Consider the following 23,255-nt stretch of genomic DNA (forward strand, 5'->3'; position numbering starts at 1 on the left):
GCAGTGTTCTTGCTATTGGAAACTGCACAGGTTTCATTATGTACAAATATATACCCCCATGTGTCATACGTAGGCATGTATGATATATGTACGTAATGCCAACTGCATGTTTCCTAAGGGAGAGATGAACAAATGTCATTTATAACAACACTCAGTGAACATAGGAAAAGACATATTTGTAAAGGAGAACATTATATTTTATTTAGCTATGACCTTGGATGATTGTGGTACTGTGTGGGTTGAAGGCAAAGTCCTCTGCTAGCAGAGCTGAATGTAATCAGGATCTCCCTTTTGAGAGACCAGCAAAGACTTGTTGCTTTTGGGATGCTGAGCCTGTGACCTGGGTGCTCAATCCAGCTGGGCAGCCAGGTTTTTCAGCCTGTTTTGGATGAGAAATGGTGAAATCTTTTCCCCTTCCTGCACTCCAAGAGTGAGTGCTTTTACAGGTACCAGCCTGACAGCCCTCAGTACGGGAGTCTTCCCTGTGCCCCTGAGCAGCAAACAGACGTGGCTGTCACGGTCTGAGCTGTCAGTTCTGGAAGTACCTCAGCTGTCAGAGTTTCATCTCCATCCTTGACAATGTCCATTTTGTATGCTCATGTGAGCACAGGTTGTCAGCTACATATGACCTTGGGAGCGCTATTCAGCAGCATTGTATTAGCATCATCTGGGTGAATATGGTGTTGGGATTTGTCACCTGATATTCATACGTCACCCCCAGTAGGTGCTGCATTTTGAAATCCTCCAGCAAGGCAGTGTTTTAGCTGCTTAATGCAGGCCCTTCTAGCTCAGTAACAGGCAAATTTCCACTCAAGTATAATGAACCACTACGTTGATGGACAAACAGCAGATTGTAGGGCCTTTCAACCATTAGTGCTTGTCCTAAGCCTGTTCCAGAGCAGCTGGGAACATTGTACCATGGAGATGTGGACAACAGCCTATAATTATTAACACACTGTTGATTTTGTTTCCTTCAGTTCATCTGATTTGTGAGCAAGGTGCAAAGCCTTAAGGAATTCAGGGATCTGCAGGGGAATTCTGTGCATTACAGAAAAATCTTTGTTGGTTGGAATGTACATAGAAGCATGGTGTGCTTAATGCAGGCAGAAAAGCAGTCTACAGAAATAGCGAAAGTTCAGCAACTGTTGCAAATTACCCTCAGTTTCATGAGGAAATGCCAACAGCCAAATACCAACAAACTGTTTTATTCTGAGCCTAGTGAACGGGAGAAGTTCATTGTTAGCTTAGAGCTTTCTACTTTGTGTACAACACCTTCTGCTTAGCCAAGGAAAAGGCTTTAGGGAGAGTTCCCAACTAATACAATGGAGCGTTTTATCACCTTTTTCTACTGAAGTTTCTTTTCCCAAGGAGCATGATATAATTTTGCATTTTACTGCGGGCATAGTAGGGAAGAATTTATTTTCAATTTTCTAAACATACCTAAATACATTCAGTTTCTATTGGCAAGTGACATTTGCTCTCCTCTTGCCTTGTTCAGCTGTGTCTGCATTTTAGTAATGAAATGCAGGTTAAAGATAAAGCAGGTTTTGGAAGCAGCTCTTTTCAGTTCATTTTAAAGTAAAGATTTCATACTGCATCACATCATCAGTTTTCCAGTGTTTATGAGATGATTTATTGGTAGGATTGTTTTGTGTGTGTGAGTTCTCTCCGTACTCCTGTGTAAAAATGTATCTGGAAGAATGAGGAGAGATGTAGAGGAGGAAAAAAGAGTGATTGGAGGCACCAGACTGCCTCTGTATGAGCGGACTATAGAGACTGTAGCTCTTTAGCTCAGGAAATAGATTAAGAATGGGAATGTGGCTCGGTGTTTATGAAACGAGGAGATGAAAGGACAAAATGGGAACAAGAATTCATTTTTTTCCCTTAGTAGAATGTAGAGGAAGCTTAATAAAATGAACAGGCAGACAGCTTACAATGGATGTGAAAGCACATCTTCACAGAGTGTGTGCTTATGTTTTGGAATTCATTGCTGCAGAATGTGTGGAAGAGAGAAGTTTAAATGGACTCAGAAGACCTGAGGAAAATGAATGCCTGATAGGTCTATTGAGGTAATAGTCTTTATATTGCATTAAGGAAGGATTTCTCACACTTAGAATTTCATGAGAGAGAATACTGATATTTTCCTTAAATGTATAAATGACTGGATAACAATCACCATAGCAACAAAAAGAATATCGGGTTAAATCAGTAAGGAAGGGTTTTAATGAATGTAATGCCTGTAGTTTTCTCCCTTTCAAATACATTTGCAGTAGTTCTTTGTCATATTTCTGCATCTGTATTTCACAGAGTGCTTTGCACATTTCAGCCCCAGTGCTGCATACCAGTACCCCGCTGCTTGTTGCTGCAAAGATCCTTGCCTCACAGTGGCAAGAAGCCATTTGCACTGTAGGAAGAAAACTTCTAAGACTCTGAGCTGCAGTGGTCAGCTTGCAGTTTGACTCCTGGCCTGTGGGGTGTTCCCAGAGTGCTGCTGCCTTGTCCCCAAAGGCAGTGTTGGGCAGTGTGGCCTTTAGGCTAAGGCAGATTCCATGTGGCACAGAGAGTTGGAACTGCTGCTGCCTGCCTGTGGCCTTTGATGAGGCTGAGGAGGAGGGCAAAGCATAAGACATTGATTCTTTCAATTAGTTTTGACCAATCAAAATGCTCTTCTCAACACTTTGCAGCATCATAAATCAAAGCGTCAGGTGTAATATTGAATCAGCTTCAGAGTAATTGCATAAAATTATCGAGTTCGTATGAACACGATATAGAGCTTTTCTAACAAAGCTGCTTGGAGATTAGTGTGTTTCTTTAAAAGCCATGTTAGGGAATCTGAAAGGCAAGTCTTTAAGCCACCTTGTACTATATGTAGTCTTTCTTATATGCTCTCATTTCCTACCTTTGACTGATTTATTTTAATAACCACATTCTTTCTAGAGATTAAGTTTTTCGGGTATGTGCTGGCTTGTGGGGCTGAGGAAAGGTTTGTATTACTGCAGTCTTTCTTATATACCTTGTGTGCACAGTCTGATTTTGCATTAAATTGCTCACAAGTTCTGGAATTAATGCTATAAAATCTTCCCAGTGCTGAAGTGAGGAAAAATAAAGGAGAACAAAAGCTTTGTAAGCAAAATATTTGTAAATAGTAACATTAGAAAAATATTTTTTGGGGTATGAGTCTGCTCATTTTCTTTGTGACAAAGTTGATTATATTTTCTTCACAGAGCCTTCTTTATATATGTAACAAAAACCAGTGGAAAATAATATTTTTGAAAGCATTCTCAATAGAGCTTGATGTTAATAATTCCTGGGGATGTTCAAGTAACGACTGGTTGTTGTGTTGAGGGACATGGTTTAGTCGGAGCTATTGGTAGTAGGTGAACGGTTGGAATGGGTGATCTTTTAGGTCTTTTCCAACCTTGGTGATTCTATGATTCTATGATAATAAAAACCATTAAAAGTACATCATTATGGAAGAGAAAATTCATACTTTACTTAATGCTCTCTCATTTTTTCTTTCTGTTTCTTGTGACCAAGCACAAAGTTATATCTTTTTTCTGTAGTTACTTTCTTGATTTTTTAGGAGGCAGATGTCTGTGACTTATTGAAGCCATTCCGTATCGTGTTCTATGAGGAGCTGGGAAGCAGAGATATGTAGAAAAGAGGAAAATAAAGGAGATTCAGTAAAATCTAAACTCTTGAGTTTAACACAGGAATTTTCAGTGTTCTGTGGATAGCGGTCTGGATTCCACTGCCTATAGCCAGAGCAGGTCAGCGTTCTCTTAAACTGTTTGCTAGGGAAACACCTATAGTGTTTAACTGCATCTCCAGAGAAGTCTAGTTTCTATAGAAAAGAGTTGTCACAAAATATTGCTCCTTAAATTTTAGGTTTCTTTTTTAGAAAATCCATCCATGGTTTTGAGTTCTCAGTGTCAAGATTTTGTTTTGTAGGTTATCTTTATAAATCCACCCCTTTTAAATGAAAATATGAATAGGATGTATTTTCTTCTAGAATACCGTCCTTTATGATCTCAGAGCCGCCATCAAAATTTCCTTGTGTAGTTGGATAATTGTAAGGATAGGAAAATGAAATAAAATAAGAAATACATACAGATTTAATGGAAGATGTTAAAAGGGGGTGAATCTCAAACCTTTTAATTGAAAATTTTAGTTAAAAAATAATAATTCTTCGACAAGAGAAAAAAACAAACCACAACATTCCTGAAGTTGTAGAGCTTTTGAAAAGCACCTGGAGTTTAAGAAAGGAGCATTTTTTAGTACACAATTGACAGGGCAGCTCACAGGGTCATTTCAGAGAATGGGCTGAACTTTTCTTTCATTCTGAGATGACTCAGAACCATCAACCAGAATCAGAAAGTGAATTCATGATGGCCAAGCTTCAGAAGGTCTGTAGCTGGTAGAATCATACTATGGTCCTTTTGTCATCTGACAAAAGGCTATGAAAAGTTCGACTGTTCAAATCGCACAAACCACCTAGGAGTTCTTTAATGGGTGGTCAAATTCAAAAGCACTCCGCTCAGATAATATCCAAAAAGCCAATTATGAACTGCAAAAACAGCAGATGTTTTGACATTCCCAACAGTAGCATATCAATTAATTGCATAAATGTGGAGCTCACATGTAGAATGAAGGCAAAAGATACCAAGCTCTGATGGTTTTCCAGCTAGTGCATCATTTCTAACTCACTCTGGCCAGTAAAAAATTGAGTGAATCGCTACAGCTGGATATGACACTGCAGAGAACAGGAAAACAGATGTAAATCAACATAAATTGTTGATTTTCAGTGTGTTTTTGTTGTTGTTGTTTATGAAACAATCTACTGTGCTCACTGTTGCATAGATGAGGGTAGTTCTGTTCTTAAAGCTGGTAATCTCCTGCCTGAATAATTTGGAGGCTTTGAAAAGAGTCCACAAGTAATTAGTAATAGCATAATGAATTGGTTCTGGTTTGTCCAAAAGCAGCTACCCCTGTACACCTTGACTTTTCTTTCAGCATTTAACATCTGACAACAGTGTTTAGAGTATCCTTGGACTCCAGCATTCACTGTCTCTCATTGCATAGAAATTTTGTTTGTTTTTTAAACTGCAGGAGGAAGATGAAGTAGTTGGTTTGTCTTTCTAATAGCCAGACCAGTGACAAGATGATTCTGCTGTTGAGCCAGTCACTTTTAACATCTGTTGTGGGCTTTAGGTGTCTATTAGTCTAACTTTTATGATTACTTACCAGCTTTAATTTTAGAGGCATGGTTGTTCATATCAACTGCTAATTTGCAGTACCTCTGGGAAGCACCTGATTGAGCAGTATCTCAGGCACTCACAATTCATTTATTCAAGCCTTAAAAGAACTGTGATGCTACGCACATCTTGTGCTATAGCGGTGTTGCCGTCTGATTCAACAACAGCATTGCTAAGTTATATATAGAGTTCTGTTATTTCTGAAAACCAAGAGGAGCAGGAAGAGTGCAGATGGACAGGAGTGGAGGTTACCTGCATGCTCTGCAGGAGAAAAGCAGTAAGATCATAGAAGAAAATAGTTCCATTTCATTTTCAACACATCATTCCTTGCATTTTGAATTTGTGCTGGGGAGATGACGTGCAAACATTTGGGGACAGAATAATACTTGTTGGTGCTCTGTAGAGTTACTATCAGAGGATAATATTATTTTTCATATTTTTATCATCACTGTTATGATTGTTTCATTTAATGCTACATCTTTTCTAGTACCTGTGTTGCTGCAGTGTCCCCCTACTAATTTCTTCTGTTTACTGTTATCACCATGTTGTCACTGTTCCTTCAAAGAGTACTGTTAATTGAAGTAATGCCTTCTACCAGAGTTGAAGCTGGTTTATTTATACTTCTATATAATGAAAACTATTACACCTATCTTCTCGTGGTCTATAAGTTCCTTTTTCCCACTTCCTGAAGGCCTGCTGTCCTGTACCATTCTGTTCAGACATGGTACAGTAGAATATATATGTTTCTCTGTGTTACATAAATGATCAAATATACTCACTAGCTGTCACAAGACGGAAAGAGGACCAATGCTGAATTGGTATCATTGCTCTGTCAGTGAGTTTCTGGCACAAAAATCTTTCATTTTGCCAATTAATGGAGCAAGATCTGATTTTGGCAGAAAGATAATATTAATAATTTATCTTTCACCATAACATGAAATTTGATGTACAGGGAATATAAAATATAAAGTATTTGATTCTGAACCATTCCAAGGGATTATGAGCAGTCTTTTACTGGGTCAATTAAAGCTGTAGATTTACAGACAACTGCTACTTCAGTTCTGCATGAAACTCCTCAGTCACTGTTTTGCAAATGGCAACAGTATGCACAAATACATGTACGTCTTAGTTTCCTTAATATCAGTAGTGTAAGGCATAATGTGCCTAATCTTCATTTATGTAATAGAGATATAAAGTAGTTGGCTTTTAATAACATGGCCATTTCATTAAACTCAACTGAGCTGTGTCTCATAAAAACATAAAGAGAACCACTGGCTTTCACTTCCAAATATTTGATATTTTCTGGAATGTAGAACCATAAAAATAGTGCTACAAGGTACTGCTGAGTTATGCCAGGTAAGGTCAAAGTTGTTGATAGCAATACATAGCTGAATTTGTAGCAAGAGCTGAATAAATACTTCCACCCAAGCTTCTAGAGAATGAAGAATATTAATACTGAAATGCCTCTACCAAAGCCTCTGACTGTACAATATTTGGTCTTCCTAAAATACCCTCATAATTCTGGGTTAGGTGCTGTAGTCTTTCCCTCTAGGTTTTCCATATCTATTAAGTATCACTTACCATAAGTGACATAGACTCCTTATTCTTGACGCTAACCACTCTCTGGTTAATAGTGATTTAATGCTGTATTTGATACTGCATGCAAAAAAACTGTTTCTGATTTTAATTTGTTTTTTAATGTTGTTTTCTTCTCCTTTGGCGTAAGCCCTTTGAGTTACTTTAGATTGGTCAGCTTGTTATTATGCAGATTCTTACCGGAGCGTATTTTGTTCGCACAATTGGAGATTTGTGTTCTCTTCAATGCTAAATAAGAAAGCCACGGGACAATCCATGTAGGTGGTGATTCGGTTACTGCTTGTCTTCTCTCTTAATTGTGAACATGCTCCCTTACGTGCTTTGAAGGGCATTATGCTGCTGCAAGGGCAGCCTTCACGTGGCATCTTACTCCCAGACGTTTGCTGTTTGTCTCGCAGTGCTTCTCAGAAGAGCAGTGGTGTATGTCTGTTTCCTTACACATGTCAGTTCAGGTCAATTGCTCTTTCCTATTCAAATCCCTCCTTCAGTGTTCTTGAACTTTATTTTCTGTTCTAGTCTATGCTCAATTAACTTTATATAAGAGAAACTCTCTATGATATTATGTACATTTGCTAAGCTAAAGAACATCTGTAAGTAATTGTAAGGCTGGGGCCTTAAATAGCTCCTAGTATTTTTTCTTTTATATTTTACATTTTATAGTATTTTTTTGTCTGTTTTTCTTTTTGCAATCTACATCAAGAATAAAAGAATGATTCCTGGAGCCAGTTTGGATTTTACATGAAAGAGCCCCTGTAGTTTATTTGAACTCAACAGTAGTCGTTCTGCTGTCTTATACCCAGCACTGCTTCTAATTTTCCGACTTCTGAGTAATCATTAACTTAGATATTTGCAGTTGCTTCTTTTACGCTTCTTATTCTAACTCCTTTGCCCCAATAGTTGTCCCTTTCTCCCTTGATTTTCTTCTGTCGTGCCTAAATCCTGTTTGGACAGATGCTCAGTGCAGCATTAACATTGCATGTTTCTCTCAGCTATGTTGTGACTGCTCTCTGTGCAGCATATGCCATGGAACACGTGGAGTCCCAAATGACACTTGTGCCACTGTATTGCGTTACAAGCTTGTCATCCATTTGCAGCTCGCTTTCACACTGCAGAATTTTTTAACATCTATTTCCATTATTTTCAATAGGTAAATCTCTGCTTCACGTTTCTTTTGTTTTTAATAATGTTTACTTCTAGTCAAAGCAAAATGCATTGCACTATTTCATTTCTATCTCTGTACTTTGCCCATTTATTTTTCTCCCTCTTCTAGTCTGACATATTTTGAGTGCTTTCCAGTCTTTGCATTTTTGTAAACTTGATTTTAGTAGTTTGCTATTACTTGTTCCAAATTGTTAATAAAGCTGTAAGATAAGGAAGTTATTAATACCGACTTACGCTAAGCTACCTCAAAACTTCCATCCTCATCTTCGTATGTCATTCTTTGTTGCTACTTAGAAGCTAACATAAATCATGATATTGTTCTTATTTCATGGAATGAGTTAAAGTTTTTGTAGCTAGTTTTCACAATTCTCTGTATGAAACAGAACTGAAATCCACTTATAAGTTTATTGTCATATTTTCATTTCTGTTACCTATTATTTTTGCTTTCAAAAAAGCAAACACATGTTTCAGAATGGTGTGGTCATCATAAGATTTTACTGCCATCATCTTCCTATTATTCTCTAGAGATGTTTTATTTTAATTTATATGGCACACTACATGTGTTACACTAAAACTAGAATAAGCTGTATTCTTCCTTCACAAGACCTCGTATTCTTAAATTCCTGTTAAAGCAGCAACCTACATCAGTGTGCTTCATAGTTCCACAGAGAAAACCAGATCCTTCAGTGAGATGATCAGCCCTTTGCTGTTCCTCCATTTATTTTCTTTAAAGGGCTTATTGTCTCAGGATAGCCCTTTTTGCTATAGTACGGGGAATGAGAGAAAACAGCGTTCTGTGATCTCCCTGCCATGCTCTGAACTTTTACCATGCATCTGCAATCTCTGTGTGGCCCTGTAATGACAAGCTGATTGTTCTGAGTGTTAAAAAGGATGTGTTAAAATTTACATCCAAAAGACTGATTTTTTTCTGTATTGCTTAAGTCTTGATTCGCAGTCCTCTGCTTCATAATGTTGGTATGTTCCAGAGTTCTCCATTGCTGTGGCTGCGGGTTTGTAGATATTCTAACATATCCCCAGTGCTTTCAGTCAATATACCCTTGTACAACCGTGATGCAACTTTTTGATGATGGATAATATCTTAGAATTAAACTCAAATATTTGGCTTAGATATTAGTTTCCCAAAGATACAGAAATGTCAGTTGGATCTCTGGAAGTGTCAGTGAATGAAGTAATTCTTCAAGAGCCCTAACATGCATCAGCATTTTGAAGTACATAATATCTGTATCTACATCTTAAAAAAAGTAAATACTTTATTAAATTATACAGTAGTGCTGCATAAAATGTTAAAGAGTTGTTTAACTTCCTTGTTTCTCAGTTTAAATACTTATGGTTCCTAATGTGCAGTGATACCTTGATGACCAAATCTACTACTTCCAGCCTTCACAGTAGCCTTACAGACTTTGTCATAAACTGATTATTTTCCTATCTAAATGTACATGCATTCTAACAATTCCACCCTACTGTGATGTTTGGAAGCAGGCTCTGCCTTTGGTATAAATAAATGCAGAATATCAGAATAGAATAGAATAAATATCCATGCCTTGATGACTTGCAGTTATTTCACTACAGAGAAGATGAGATCATGCTGGAACGCAGAATATTGCCTTCAATCATTTTGATTGCTGTTCTTGTCCAGGTTCTTATAGTAAATAATTGTTGTGCTTCAGAATAGAGACTTTTGAGTATCCTTAATAATTATGTAGCTATTATAGAAAGACGTTGTATCAGATTTGCTCGCAAGTACTATTTCCAATGCCTTCTTATTTTCCTAATCCTATTTTATGCAATTACTGATTGTATAAATACACAGTTTAAAAAGATGATTAATTTTTCTTAGTTAATGATTCCATATTTCACATGAAATTTTTTTGCAAGGCGACTCCAGTCATAAAGAAGGAAAAGATGTTCCAGGAAGTCCAGTCTGTTCCTTAAGATGTCCGCTGTATAAATCCTATTAATATCTTGCTGTGAATGATAATGAATGACAGCAAATCTCTACATTACAGATAGAGTGCATTTAAAAGACTCCTTGGATAAAATGTAAATATTTGTTTTACTTACTTTTTAAATCGAGTTCTTTTTTTACCCAGTAGAATTGCAGCATAGAAGCGTCCAATTTGTTCAGTTTATTTTTTGGGCCACTCCTTTATTTCATTTGCCTGTATGATTTAATTGTTTATATTGATTTGTTGGTTATTTTTAATTATTTTAATCATTGTGTCTATTAGAAGTCTGCTTTTATAACGTTAAATATTTCTGTATGTTCTTAGCCAGAATTTCCAACATGCCAAATCTATGAATGTGGTACAAGGACAACATATTTGAATTAAATTATGTTGGCTTGAAGTTTAAGAAACAAGTTGTCAGTGAATTGAAATCCATTTCAGTTCAACATTAATCTAAAAGCATTGTTGTCATGTTGTGAGTGGCACTAATTAATTTATTTAATTTCATAGCCGGAACAGCTTTCGTATAGGCAATATAATTTGGGTTGGTAAAGGCGTCACTATCTCAGGGCATGAGAACTGACTACCTTGTTCTCTCTCTTCCATTTCTCTTTGTTAGAAGTTCTGCAGGATTCAAGGCAGGAGTTCACAAGTTTAATTTGTTTGGATGGTGTACCCTGAGCTCCAAAGGAGCTTTTTGGGAAGGTAGAAGGGGCAGGCTCTGGGTTGATGCCCTTTCAGACACTACTGTAAATGTGCTAAAAATAATTGTTTTACACTTCTTATGGGAATCAAATTTGCCTTGAAAAGCAGAGGAAGTGTCTGGGATGTCATATTTAAAATGGACATAACTAGCAGTGGCATGCATTATTTAAACAGGACCTGCTGCATCAGCAACTTATATAATGTAGACGTTCTTGTGCACTATTGTGAGAGAAACATTAAATATTCACTTTCTGCGCTAATGCAAGTTTTCAGCTGTATTTCCTACCAGTTTAGGATAATTTACATCTCTGTTTATTTGGGCATGAGACAAATTTACTGTAGTCCAGTGGTTTGAACACTCAAAGCAGAGTTAGGAAAACTATATTCAAGTTACTTTTCAAGGAGTATGTAATTATGGTGTAGTAGAGCAGCATGAAAACACACATTTTTCAGAAAAACACCTACCTGTGTGACAAATAATGGAGTTTTTCATCAGTTTCATCTCCTAAATGAGGAAGTGCACAGGCTCTCAATCTAATTGATTACGATCAAAGGAGGTAGTAAATCTTGCAAATCTGTGTTAAATGCATGCAACTTTGCTTTATTTGAGCAAATGGATTGTCTGCCTCATTATGCTGATGAGGGTCTTCACGCTTCTGTTTCTGATATTGTCTGGTGTAAGTTTACCATGCCATCTCAGTATGATTTCCCCTGGGGAACTAAGCTCAAGTAAGCATTGGGCGGTCAGATCCTGCATCATTAGTAGTGTTATGAAACTCTGTGGTAGAAATTGGCTTAGAATTTATCAATGGAAACTCAGGAAACCCGAAATCCTGACAGGTACTTTTCAGGAAAAAATCCCTGCAGGTTCTTGAGACAAGTGGATGACATCTTTTATCATTTCACATTCCCAGGTTTTCTGGCCATGCAATTGTTTCCCTTTGGTGTTGAGGAAGTGTGTTTGGACCTGTATATGGCTTTGGGGGCTTAAAAACAATGTCAAAATTTGGAATTTCTCTTAAGTTTTTCCTTGTGTTTTTTTGTTGAAAACACAGTAAATACTGGTAATGATCAGAAGCTTCTCTTGAGTCAGAATTTTCCAAGAAATTGCACTTATGTCTGAAATTCACCTTTTTTTCTTCTGTTTTGTCTTTAGAGGGTGATTGAGCTTCTGATGTATGGTTAGAACTGTAAGACAGCCAACAATATGGCTCTATGAGAAAGAGAAGGTTTAAATTGAAAAGCTTTATTGAAGTAGTTGCTTTCAAATCCTGAACTCCTCTATAACACAGTAAGTTGAGAGCCAAAGAACAAAAAGAAACTAAAAAAAAAGAACACTCAGACTGCCGTTCAATGTCCTTTCCAGAGACCACTAATTTCTGACATACATCCTGCAAGTGCTGACTCTGCAAGTACTTTGCGATAATCAGATCTTAAAGTCGTGTATCTCCTACCAGCTGATGGTTGTTCTCTGACCTTTGGTTCCAGGTCCTGGTAGGAACATGGTACCTATTTCTACTAAGAGTGAAACTCGGGTGGTCTTATCAAATAACTGCAGTACTCATTGTGCTTAACAGTGCTGGAAATTAGTTTCTCAGGCACTGATCTTGATAGGTCAGCTGTCACAAATTGGTATACGTATCTGTAAATGCATCGATCCTATAAATAAAATGCTGTCTGCAATAAGTGGAAGCACAAATTGGCACGCTTCTAAGCAAGTGAAGTGTTCTGAAGCACAAAGATATTAAGAGAAAAAATCCCTAATGTAAAAGGATTTCCTTATGTTCGATCTATCATATTTATCTGCATCATTTGCCTTTTAAAGACTGAAAAAATTGTTTTTCCATACAGAACACCATGAAGTTCTGTGCCGATAGGCTGTGAAATACACTTCTCATCCTTGCATGTACCCCTACTGCATAAAAAGAGAAATCTTAGGTTTTGAATGAAAGGAAAAGACCTATGCTTTTGCTATAGTGGGTTTCCAGTTCCTTTTAAGAATTCTTATTTTTAGTACAGAATGCAAAATGTGGGATATTCACATTGTTTGACCAATCTGATGTGAAGTCAAATACAGTTTATGAAGGGGAAAGGAACAAGAGTCAGTCCACCTGTGCCAAAGTAATCAATTTATTTAATTTTCCATTCTTGAATAAATAGTGATTGTTCATAGACTGCGTAAGCCATTTTTGCTGAAACTTTCCCTGTATATTCTCCATATGTTTATTGTATAGGACAGTCCAAGAAAGCTTCGGTAGTGCAATGTTCTTTAATGATTTGAGAGAGTATTTTTACCACGTGCACTTAAATTGGTCTTTGTTGAACCATACTGATTCTTCGCAGCTGACAGTTTGGTTAATTTTGCTTAGCAGTAGAAAGAGATAAGAAACACATGAGGTCATATTTCAGAGTGAGGATCTGAATTTGGATCTAAGAAATACAATGGCTATAGATATCTACCCATATTGCTGGGTATTCATTGTAACTCCAAACTTACATCACAGGGAGAATTTTCAATCTGAAATCCCTCAGCTTTCAGGAGTGTCATTGGGAAGCTTATTATCAGTCATTTATTCTCCTCTTCTGTCCCTCAGGTCAGATGGGTAAAAGGAGGTATAGCTTTAATTCTTTTCTTACCTGAGTCTCAACTGGAAGATTTAGTGACTACAGAATAATTGTATAATAAATACTAATGAATCTGCCTCTGTGATAGATAGGATGGCTGAGTCATCTCTGATTGTCCTGTTCTTTTCTACTTCCCTGTTTATCAGTTTAGTACAACAAAACAAAAAGAAAACTATACAGATCTCTCCTATCACAATTTATTCGTCGGTTTGACTTTTGAGGCTTTAGGATATGACTGAAGTCATAGAAATAAATCGTGTAGGACATCTAGCTATAGGCATTTTCAGCAAAATAAGTTCCTTCCAAGTAGATTTTGACTTGCTACATGAAAATTAGCTTCTGGCACCAAGAAGGCACATTTCACATATCTTGGACTAAGTTAAATAACTACAGGGCATGCCTTCAGCTAACAGCACTGCCTCCTATGTGAGCACAGTATTGGTGTTTAAGAGTACAACTGGATTTAAGAGTACTATGGATTCTTTTTTAATGTAAAAGGAGTGTCTGATTTCTGCTGCTGCCAAAGACCGTATTCACTTGAATAATGCAAGGGTCACTTAAGATTGACTTTTCTATTGAATGTCTTCCCAGAAAAAGCACTAAAATTGATTTTGAAGTGCTAAGTCTAATTGAAAAATAAAATATTTACGTGTGATGTTCTGTGGAGGTATCTTGAAAATACATATCTTGCATTTGGCAAATGCATATAGTGCTTATAGAGGTTATCAGATATTTGATAATGGGAGCTTGGGATCTTGAGAGGCTGTCATTGTTTTACTGATGAGGTAGAAGTAGGGCAAGAAGAGAAAAAATAGGACTTAATATAGAATTTGAAGACAGCCCAAGATAGGAAGGCATTTTGCCTCCACAGAATCTGTGTCAAGATTTTATAACCACCAATGAGCAAGAAGCAGCAGGAAAGAAGGTTGGTCTTTGATAAGCTCTAGAGCGTGATTTAAAAAGCAGGGGGGATCTGATCTGAGAGGGGAGTATGGGATAGTGAGACTGTAGAGATGATCCTAAGGACTGTCAGGCGATACAAACTTACTAGAGAGAGAAAAGTCATATCATAGTCATCTAGGTGAAGTAATATGACAAGTACTGCAGATAATAAAGCAGTTTTATTACAGACATTGATGAAAATACAGTCTCACAAAGAATTAGTTTCTGTCCTCTAAATCTCACCAATTCTGATTCTGTGTTTAGAAAACTCACTTCTCTGTGTGTTAGTTCTGGATTCGATCAAGCTGCTGTTAAACGTTTATGTAAGCACTGAAGAATTTCTGCCTACCAGTGTTTCAGACTCACTGCACTTTCTTTTTCTAGTTGGCAACGTGGGACTCTGAGAAAGGGCTGAATGGTAGCCTGCAAGAACGACGTCTGGGAAGTGATTTACAAGGACTGACACTGAAAGTGGTGACTGTCTTGGTATGATCCTATTTGAGTTCAGGAAACAAAATGCTCAAAGTAAAAAGGTTGTGACTGAGTATTCTGGGCACTTCCTTCAGTATTTTTTTCCCTATCATTTTCAATTTTGTATTTTTGGATGATCAGTTACGTAAGCAAGGAACATAGATGATGGCCTTATGTTATTTTATGTGAATCTATGCACTGTCAGAGATGTACAGTGTTGGTTTGTTCCCTTGTGCTGTTTTTCTGCATTGAAAATCATACTGCACGCAGAACCAGCACAGCACCCGAGTACTCAGGGCTACACTTAAGATATGCAGTTTTCAACATTTCATGGATTTTTAAGATCAGATGAGCCAATTACAATAATCTAATCTTGGCTTTTGTGCGCTGCAGGGTGTAAAATTTAATTGAGTGTTTCTTCCATCAAGTTCATAACTTTTTGTTGATAAATTGTGTCTTTGAAAAAGACATAAATTATGTGCTTTTGGAACTGATGTTTGTTACTATTCTGAGTGGTAGCAGAGCTCCTATTAGTCGAGTGCTAAATTAAAGACAAATTAAGACGTGAATTCATCCCTACCTAAAATATTGTAGTTTCCAGGTTGAAGAATGTGGTGCCTTTGTGTTTTTTATTTTCTTCCTTTTTTTGAAGCACGGTACAAATAAGTAGTAATGCACAAGATCATTAAAGAAATCGCCCCATCTGTCTTTCTTCAGTCAGGTGATAGGGAAGGTTATGCTATAACATGTATAGGAGGTTGTCAGTGCCTCACCACAAATGCAGACAACTGCAGAGGATATGCAGCCAACAGTCTCAGTTGGAGAGCTGTAATGTTCTTAAGACCCATATGCTTAGTACCTGTTTTCTAGGCAGTTAGTTGAAACATTAGATAGTGAAGAGAGATTCCAGAGAGCAGTTCATCCTGCAGGTGCCAGGAGGGAGTTGAGTTATCCTCTGGGATCTCTGTGTCTTCTCATGATGGGACAGCTGCTGGAGCACTGGTGTCTGGTAGAGATGCCTCTGAGTGTCCCACCTGGCCTATAGCTTTTGCCTCAGGACCTTCTGAGAAGTCTGAAATGTGTGCTAATTTGTCCAGAATTAACCCAGAATGCACCAATTTTGCTAAAATTGCAAACTAAAAAAATTGTTTCAAGTATCAGCTGAGACAGTGTTTTGTTCTCAGGAAGAACCTTTTGTGATGGTGGCGGAGAACATACTTGGGCAACCAAAACGTTACAAAGGATTTTCCATTGACGTCCTGGATGCACTGGCCAAGAATCTGGGCTTCAAATATGAGATATATCAAGTTCCTGATGGGAAATATGGACACCAGCTTCAGAATGGCTCCTGGAATGGCATGATTGGAGAACTTATTAACAAGGTGTGTAGAAAAGGAACTATATTTGGGGGAAAGATAGGAAAAAACAACAACTCTTCTGCGTAGGATGTCAAGACTCTACAGTGTAAAGGGGTTGTTGAAATTCTTTCCTTCCTCCACTGCAAATTACAGGAGATGGAATTGGGATTGAAGAGCTATTACAGAACACTTCAGGGTTTTGGGTGGTTTGACTATGGTCTAAACTATGCATTTTGAAACTATGGTAACTGTGGAGTCTGTTGTTCCTATTTGCCCCCCACTGTTACCAGTGTACTTTAAATCAGTGTAATTCTGTTTATAGAGATGCCAGTATAAAAAGAAAGGGAATGTCTGTGTGTGTGAATGAGTGCAGAAATATGTATTCTTAACATATGAATTAACTTTTTTTTTGTCATTATGTATTTGCAACATTGCTTGTAAGTATGACTTCCTTTGTGTCACTTCATGGCAGTATGTTTCATAATGACCAACTGTTTGACTCCAAAGCAGGAAAAGTTTCCCACATAATATATGCTGTAAATAATTTTTTTCAAGGACTAAAATGCTGAACTGAGCTTAGGATTATTCATTTATTTAAAATAAAGGAGGAAATATTTTCTTACTTAATTCAAGTCTTGCAAATCAGGAATAAATGAACTAAACTTCACTGAAGTAAGTGGAGAAGTCCATAGGTTAGAATCTCCAGGAGGGCAAAATTAGAATGTATTTTGTTCGTGCTCTCATTATCTGACACATGACAAATGCTAAGCCAGAAAAAGAATCAAAGGAGTTAATATTTATGTTACTGCCCTTTGTAGAAAAGGTTACACTTCTGCAGTAGAGTTATTACTGGGAGGAAAAGCTTTCTTGTTATCTAGTAAGTAGGCATCTTGGTGTCTGGTAAGTAGTTGTTTAGGAAGAAATAGAGGCAATTAAAGCACTATTAAATGTGTGTATGATAATGGAATATTCTTGGTGGTAGCTAGGAAAAGTAAAGGATTTTTGTCTTATTTTGCATTGACATAAGCTGTTTGACTTTCAGTCTAATAAGAAATCTTGTGAAAATGCTTCGGAAAAGAAAAGTGTGTTTTATTTTTTGTAGGGAACTGTTTTGATTAAGATGAGAAAATAGGCAAAAACCAACTGCAGCTCTTAAAAGCTTTGGGGATCTTATTTATTAAACTCTTCTGTTTCATTGAGTTTGCATAATCTTAAAGGTCCTTCGATATATAAATCCTGCTCATTTAAAATATTGAGCTCAAAGCAGGAACTGTGTTGCTTTTGGGGCATTCTTACAGCTATTAATTTTTTGCAGGCACTTTATTCACTGTAAAAAAACAACAGTATCTTCCCCCCCAGATGTCATATGAAATCCCTTCATGAATATGGGAAGTTGCCAACTCTACAGGGGAACAATGAACGTTAGCTCTTCTCAACTTGCTACCAAGTGCACAAGCTAAATAAATTTTGCATGGAGTGCTTTGGCAATTTACATTTTGCTCTTCTGCTTTAAACCAATGCAGTTAACTTTTGAGTGGTGAAACTGATTTATTTCAATTCATCTTAACCTGTTAAGTTTTAGAAGTGCATGGAGCCACTTGTTTTTTGGAAATGCTCATGCTAGCAGAACTCATGCTTGCTGCAGGATATCTGACCTGTTGCCTTTGTCTCACAGAGAGCAGATCTAGCAATTTCAGCCATCACTATAACACCTGAACGAGAGAGCGTTGTGGACTTCAGCAAGCGGTACATGGACTATTCAGTGGGGATCTTGATCAAGAAGCCTGAAGAGAAAATCAACATCTTCTCTCTCTTTGCTCCGTTTGACTTTGCGGTGTGGGCTTGCATTGCTGCTGCCATCCCTATAGTTGGAGTCTTGATATTTGTCTTGAACCGGATCCAGGCGGTCAGGGCACAGAATGCCTCCCAGCCAAGCCCTTCTGCCTCCTCCACCCTGCACAGTGCCATCTGGGTTGTGTACGGAGCTTTTGTTCAGCAAGGTATTCAGTCTGTTACAAGCAACACTCATTGACACTCCACAGTGTTCTACCTTGGTTAGAGCATTTCATGACATGTTAGTCTTGACCAGAACACTCTCAAGATGAAAGAGAAGCTTTATATGAGGAGGTAATATGTTTTGTTAGCCCAGATAATGGAAAAATAAGTAAGCTTTAGGGGGGTAAGTTCTAATTCTCTGTTTCTCAGAAAGTCTGATAAAACCTCTCCCAACAGACTTTTCCACTCTGTGAAAAGGATTATTTGGTAAATAAACCGCAGAGCTGCTTGCTGTGACATTACAATGCCACTCAGAAACCAGAAGCTTTCCTAATAATTGAAATCCGATTTTAGAAATGTATATGTTTTTGAACTCATGTGAGACGGTTTATCTTTCTGTCATTTAAAACCAATAGAAAGATGTTCTGAACACTCTAATGATTTAATTTCTGCATATTAGTAGTACTTCACTGTAAAACTTGACTTATTTAGAATATTCTCCAGGTTCTCTAGGTTTGATCCTGAATTATGCCTGAGGGAGACATTTTGAAATACAATTTTCTAGGAGAGCATCCAGGGCAGGAGGTTGACTGTCAGTCTTAGTGGAAATAGCACTTATCTCAGAAAAAGGGTGGTCTGAAAGCACAGATGCAGAGGTTACTCCAACAAAGTTGAACATGGTGGGTCACACAGGGTAGAAGCTCTTGATGAACCTTTATTTTCCTTGTTTGCTTTCAGGGGGTGAATCTACTGTCAATTCTGTGGCTATGCGCATTGTGATGGGAAGCTGGTGGCTCTTCACCCTTATCGTGTGCTCATCCTACACAGCCAACTTAGCAGCGTTTCTCACAGTATCAAGGATGGATAATCCTATAAGGTAAGAGCCTTTTCTTAACATGAAGCTGGAAACCTGGATTTCACAGAAATACATTATCCATTTGAGCACTCATTCTTGCAAGAAGGAGATAGCTCTCTAATAAAATAATAACTCTTCTTATTTTCAGTGGCTGCTTCTCTCTTCTACCCTCTCTGTTCTCCATTGACTCCTACAACCTCCAAGTAGTTTTGTTAGGTGAATGCAAGGGGCAGTGGCATTTTAATTCTGTATTTTTCAAGAAGAAAGTATTTCACATTTATTTGCATTTTTTTTAACTGGAGGTCTTAATGCTTCATCTGTCTATTTTTCTTCTTTTTTTTCAGAAAAAAAACCTACTAACTCTAGGGAACTATATATCATTTCACTTCTCACCTTCAGTGTATAATTTTATGTTCTTAATACTTTGATATACATAGTTCTTTATGCCATTATTTGCATGTAATATAATGTAGGAGGACTTCTAAAATATAAATGGCCCTGTTCAGTGGCATTATTTTCAGAAGAGGCTCCTTCTCACAGAAAAAAAGATAACCAAATCTGACTCTAGGATAATAGATGTAATATAGCAGTTGTTATATTAAATTTATATATAATTCTCTGTATTTGTGTTGGCAATATTAGGATGATAAATTACAGCCTCTGTAACAAACCCAATTTATCTTGCCCCTTGACTTCTTTCCCCCGCCATCTGCCTACTAATCCTGTGAGAATATTCTCAGTAAGCAAGGCCTCTGAGCAGCTCCTCGGAGCTGCTGGCTGTATATTGGCAATTTTTATGTTTGTTTGTTTGTTTTTCATTAAAAATGTAACAGTTAAACAAAATTTCCCTTTTTTCTTTCAACGTGGACAAAATTTTCAGCTTCACGCTGACATGAAGCACTGAGAGGGCCATTTATTGTCCTCTTCCACTGCTGACAGGATTTGAGTCTGGTATCTCATGTTTGATCTGACAGCAACAGAGAGGCGAGGTGTCTAGAAGGCAGGCATTGCAACACAGGCTCTCTTAGAAAAAGCTGATGCAAAGATTGTAGGTGCTTCTGATTGACACAGTTACTATGTCAATCTCATTTGTGGTTCCACTGGAAAAACTGGGACTGGAGTATTCATGCATAGCACCTAAACAGTAAGTTGTGCTGTTGGCACTTGAATGAGAATAGCTCTTTAAAAAGCTTTTGCCTCGTTATCCTGCATGGGATACTGTTCTCACAAGTTTCACGTTATGTCCGATTTAACTTGCCATTGCAAACATGCAAAAACTGTAACACTTCGCGTGGATATACTGTTGTAATAATAACATGAACAACTCAAAATCACAAGAGTTTTGTTTTAAAATGAGTTTTCTGTTATATTGGCCAGAATGAGTGGATTTAAGGAGTAAACCAAACAATCTAAGCATGTAATTTCTGGAAATAACAGAAGAAACTAAAGAGAATAAAACTACTACTGCAGAGTATCGTTGTTGTAAGACCTCATCCTATGAGGATGGAGAACTAAGGTTAAGCCCAGTGAAGAAATTTCTCTTGTAACCCAGAACAGAAATAGTTCTTTGGAAAACTTGAACAGTGACCTTCCAAATGATTTCTGTAAGTTCTGTTTCCTTCATGATAGAAGAAATTGTCTGTTGGGTTTACTCAGCACCTGCCAAAAGGCAGCGAATTTCAGAGCAGGAAAAATATGGGATAAAATGCAGTGGAGAATCTAAAAACAACAACAACAATAAAAACCAAATGTATTTATGAGCTTAAATGCAAATCGTTAGATGAGGCATCTGAGGCTGATCTATTACAACATCTATAAGGGATTTTGATTCTCTTCTTATTAAAATTATTAAGAGTTTTGGGCAGGTGAGGGAGCAATGATTTGGGTAAAGGAGCTGCTCAGTTTTGTCTTGGGACTTCAGAGTCCACTCTGCCCTCTCATTCATTAGATCGCCACTGAAGAACTATGGTTATGTGCCTTTCTATACCCAGTGGTGGCTTCTACTTCTTAGTATCACATCCACTTGTACAAGGAGAGGATAGAGAAAGTAGGAAACCCTATACTGTGATCTGCAAACACCAGTAGATTCGTTCATGTGCCAACTCAGAAATGTTTACTGTTATTTAAATTCCCTTAAGGTTCACTGCTTGTGCTCCAGCTGCTTGGCCATAAGGGCAGGGGTTTCTATAGATGTTCCAGCCATAGTGTGGATTATTCTTACTGTCTGGAGTGTTTTAATTGATCACAGATGCTTTGGCTTATGCACCCAAATCCTTTGTCAGGTAATCTTCAATGGTAGCTATCAGAAAACTCTTAGGTTTAATGACTGGTTGCCAAAACTTAAGGGATTTGTTTGTCTTGTATTAGGCTATTTCACAGTTGTTTCAGAATTTCCCAGAGATCCTGCTGCTCTGAAGATTTGGCCTAAACCCTTTAAAAAAGGTTGTCTGGGTGTTGAGCATCAATACACCGATCCACTTCTAAGCTACAATGAAGATATTTCATGTCACCTGTCTTCAGGAGAAACATCTTTCATAGTTGTAGAGTCAGGTTTAAAACAAATATGTTTCTCAAGAAAGGAAGTTATTACCTTACATGAATGCATCATTCCCTGGTCTGTCAGCTCACAGCACGACCTAACTTCAGCATAGTATGATGTTGAGTATTTCTACATTTCTGTATTTGCCACTGGGCTAGCCTGCATTAGGTCTTTCATGGAGCCAGAAAGGAATGCTTATTTGAGATCCATTTGCTCCCACCCAAAGAGGCACAATAAGTTATAGTTGAAAATTTGCTCACCAGCTGAGAAGTGCCAAATCCATCTGTGTGTACTTCCATTGTTAAGAAACCAACCCCGTCCTCTCAATAAGTGTGTTCTGTTACCTTTCCCTCTGTAGGAAAGTCCTCTGGTGTTTATTATTGCTGTTGCTAAATTGCTGGCAGGCGAGAAAATAGTACATTGGTGCTGCAGAAGCTGAAACATAGTTAAGATTTTCACTACAAGCCTGATTTTCTTCCCACCCCCCCCTTCAAAATACCTACTAAAAGCGTTTTCAGCATCAATTTTTACATGTGCAGTCTGCATCTAACAGAATAGGCGTATGTTTGATTGAATAGCTAGGTGTCAATCAACCCAGTGATACTTAACTCCACAATTTTTACTACAAAACAAGCGTGGCATAGAAATCATACATGACATTTAATAGAAAGGGCTTGGCAAGACGTTTGCTGAAGTTGAACTGTTGGAAGGCAGATTTTTAATATTAGCATGTCAGATGAAAGCCTGCTGATAATGAAATAATGCTGGGGGGAGAAAAGAATTGGTATTAGTAATTCTCAAAGGCTTTCCTACCTTGCTAAGAGTTTGAGCAGCTGCCTGTGGTTCACAGAAGGATGCAATACCCAGAGAAGGAAGCATGGAAGAAAGCAGCTCTGAAGCGCTGCCTGCATTTCTTTACTTCGACCATTCATGCCCTTCTCATCTTCTCTTTGTTTGTCTGTTCCAAATCTCACACCAAGGGGTCCAAGGCAGTAAAGTGGTCACCTACAGTGGAGCTCGGCTCACCATCTGAGAAGTGCCAAATCCATCTGTGTGTACTTCCATTGTTAAGAAACCAACCCTGTCTTCTTTCTAGTGGACTGCAGGGCTGCAACCTACATTCTAACTTGTGAATGAGTAGTTAATAATTATTTCTTTTTTCAGGTCTTATTTTAAACCCCAATGATTTATGTGTATTCTAATATCTGTGATATGACCCATGTGTGGCTGAGGAGTCTTCCTATGGATCAGTCTGCCAAATGAGGGCTAGACTATTACATGAGAGTTTGTTCTTTCTTTTGTCATATTACATTATTGAGCAGCCCTTGGATCTGCCGTCTGACCTTCCATTTGTAATTATGAGTTTAATTAGCAGTGACTTAACTTCCAGCTTCATTTCTTGTTAACAAGCAGACTACATGCTGTTCAGTAGTGCAAAGATATTCTTTAACCTGGGTCTAGGAGAGCTTGTCTGATAAGAAGTAAGAATTGTGCAAGAAAAAACAGAATATAAAAGTTAGGCTATTTACAAATTCAAGAGTTGAAGATTTTATCATATTGATCCTTAATATTTGTGCATTCCGTGAATGCTCTGAGATACACCTGCTTTTATATTTACATTTATTTCATTATTTGGGGTTTCCTTCCTTGTGTTTCAGCCCACAAATTTCACCTGTTTTGGTGACAGCTGAAGATTTACTGCAGCTTAGTCAGGGTGATAAGTCAGGCACTTGGAAGACTTGGGTTTAAATCCATTTTCTACCACAGGCTTTGTTTAATCTTGGC

General features: G+C 37.7%; 1 protein-coding gene across 5 annotated transcripts in view; it reads left to right on the top strand.

Moving 5' to 3' along the window:
• The window catches only part of GRID1 (glutamate ionotropic receptor delta type subunit 1), a 474,308-nt gene that overhangs the window by 406,690 nt on the left and 44,363 nt on the right, over positions 1-23,255 (top strand). For all 5 annotated transcript variants that reach the window (XM_015865985.3, XM_032445261.2, XM_085555004.1 and 2 more), the window contains 4 exons: positions 14,636-14,737; positions 15,907-16,104; positions 17,756-18,080; positions 18,814-18,952. In XM_015865985.3, the coding sequence (XP_015721471.2) occupies positions 14,636-14,737; positions 15,907-16,104; positions 17,756-18,080; positions 18,814-18,952 (764 nt within the window). The remainder of the gene's footprint in view (positions 1-14,635; positions 14,738-15,906; positions 16,105-17,755; positions 18,081-18,813; positions 18,953-23,255) is intronic.

The sequence above is a fragment of the Coturnix japonica genome, chromosome 8 (genome assembly GCF_054131305.1).
Source record: "Coturnix japonica strain WE chromosome 8, WE-NBRP24, whole genome shotgun sequence".
NCBI lineage: Eukaryota > Metazoa > Chordata > Aves > Galliformes > Phasianidae > Coturnix > Coturnix japonica.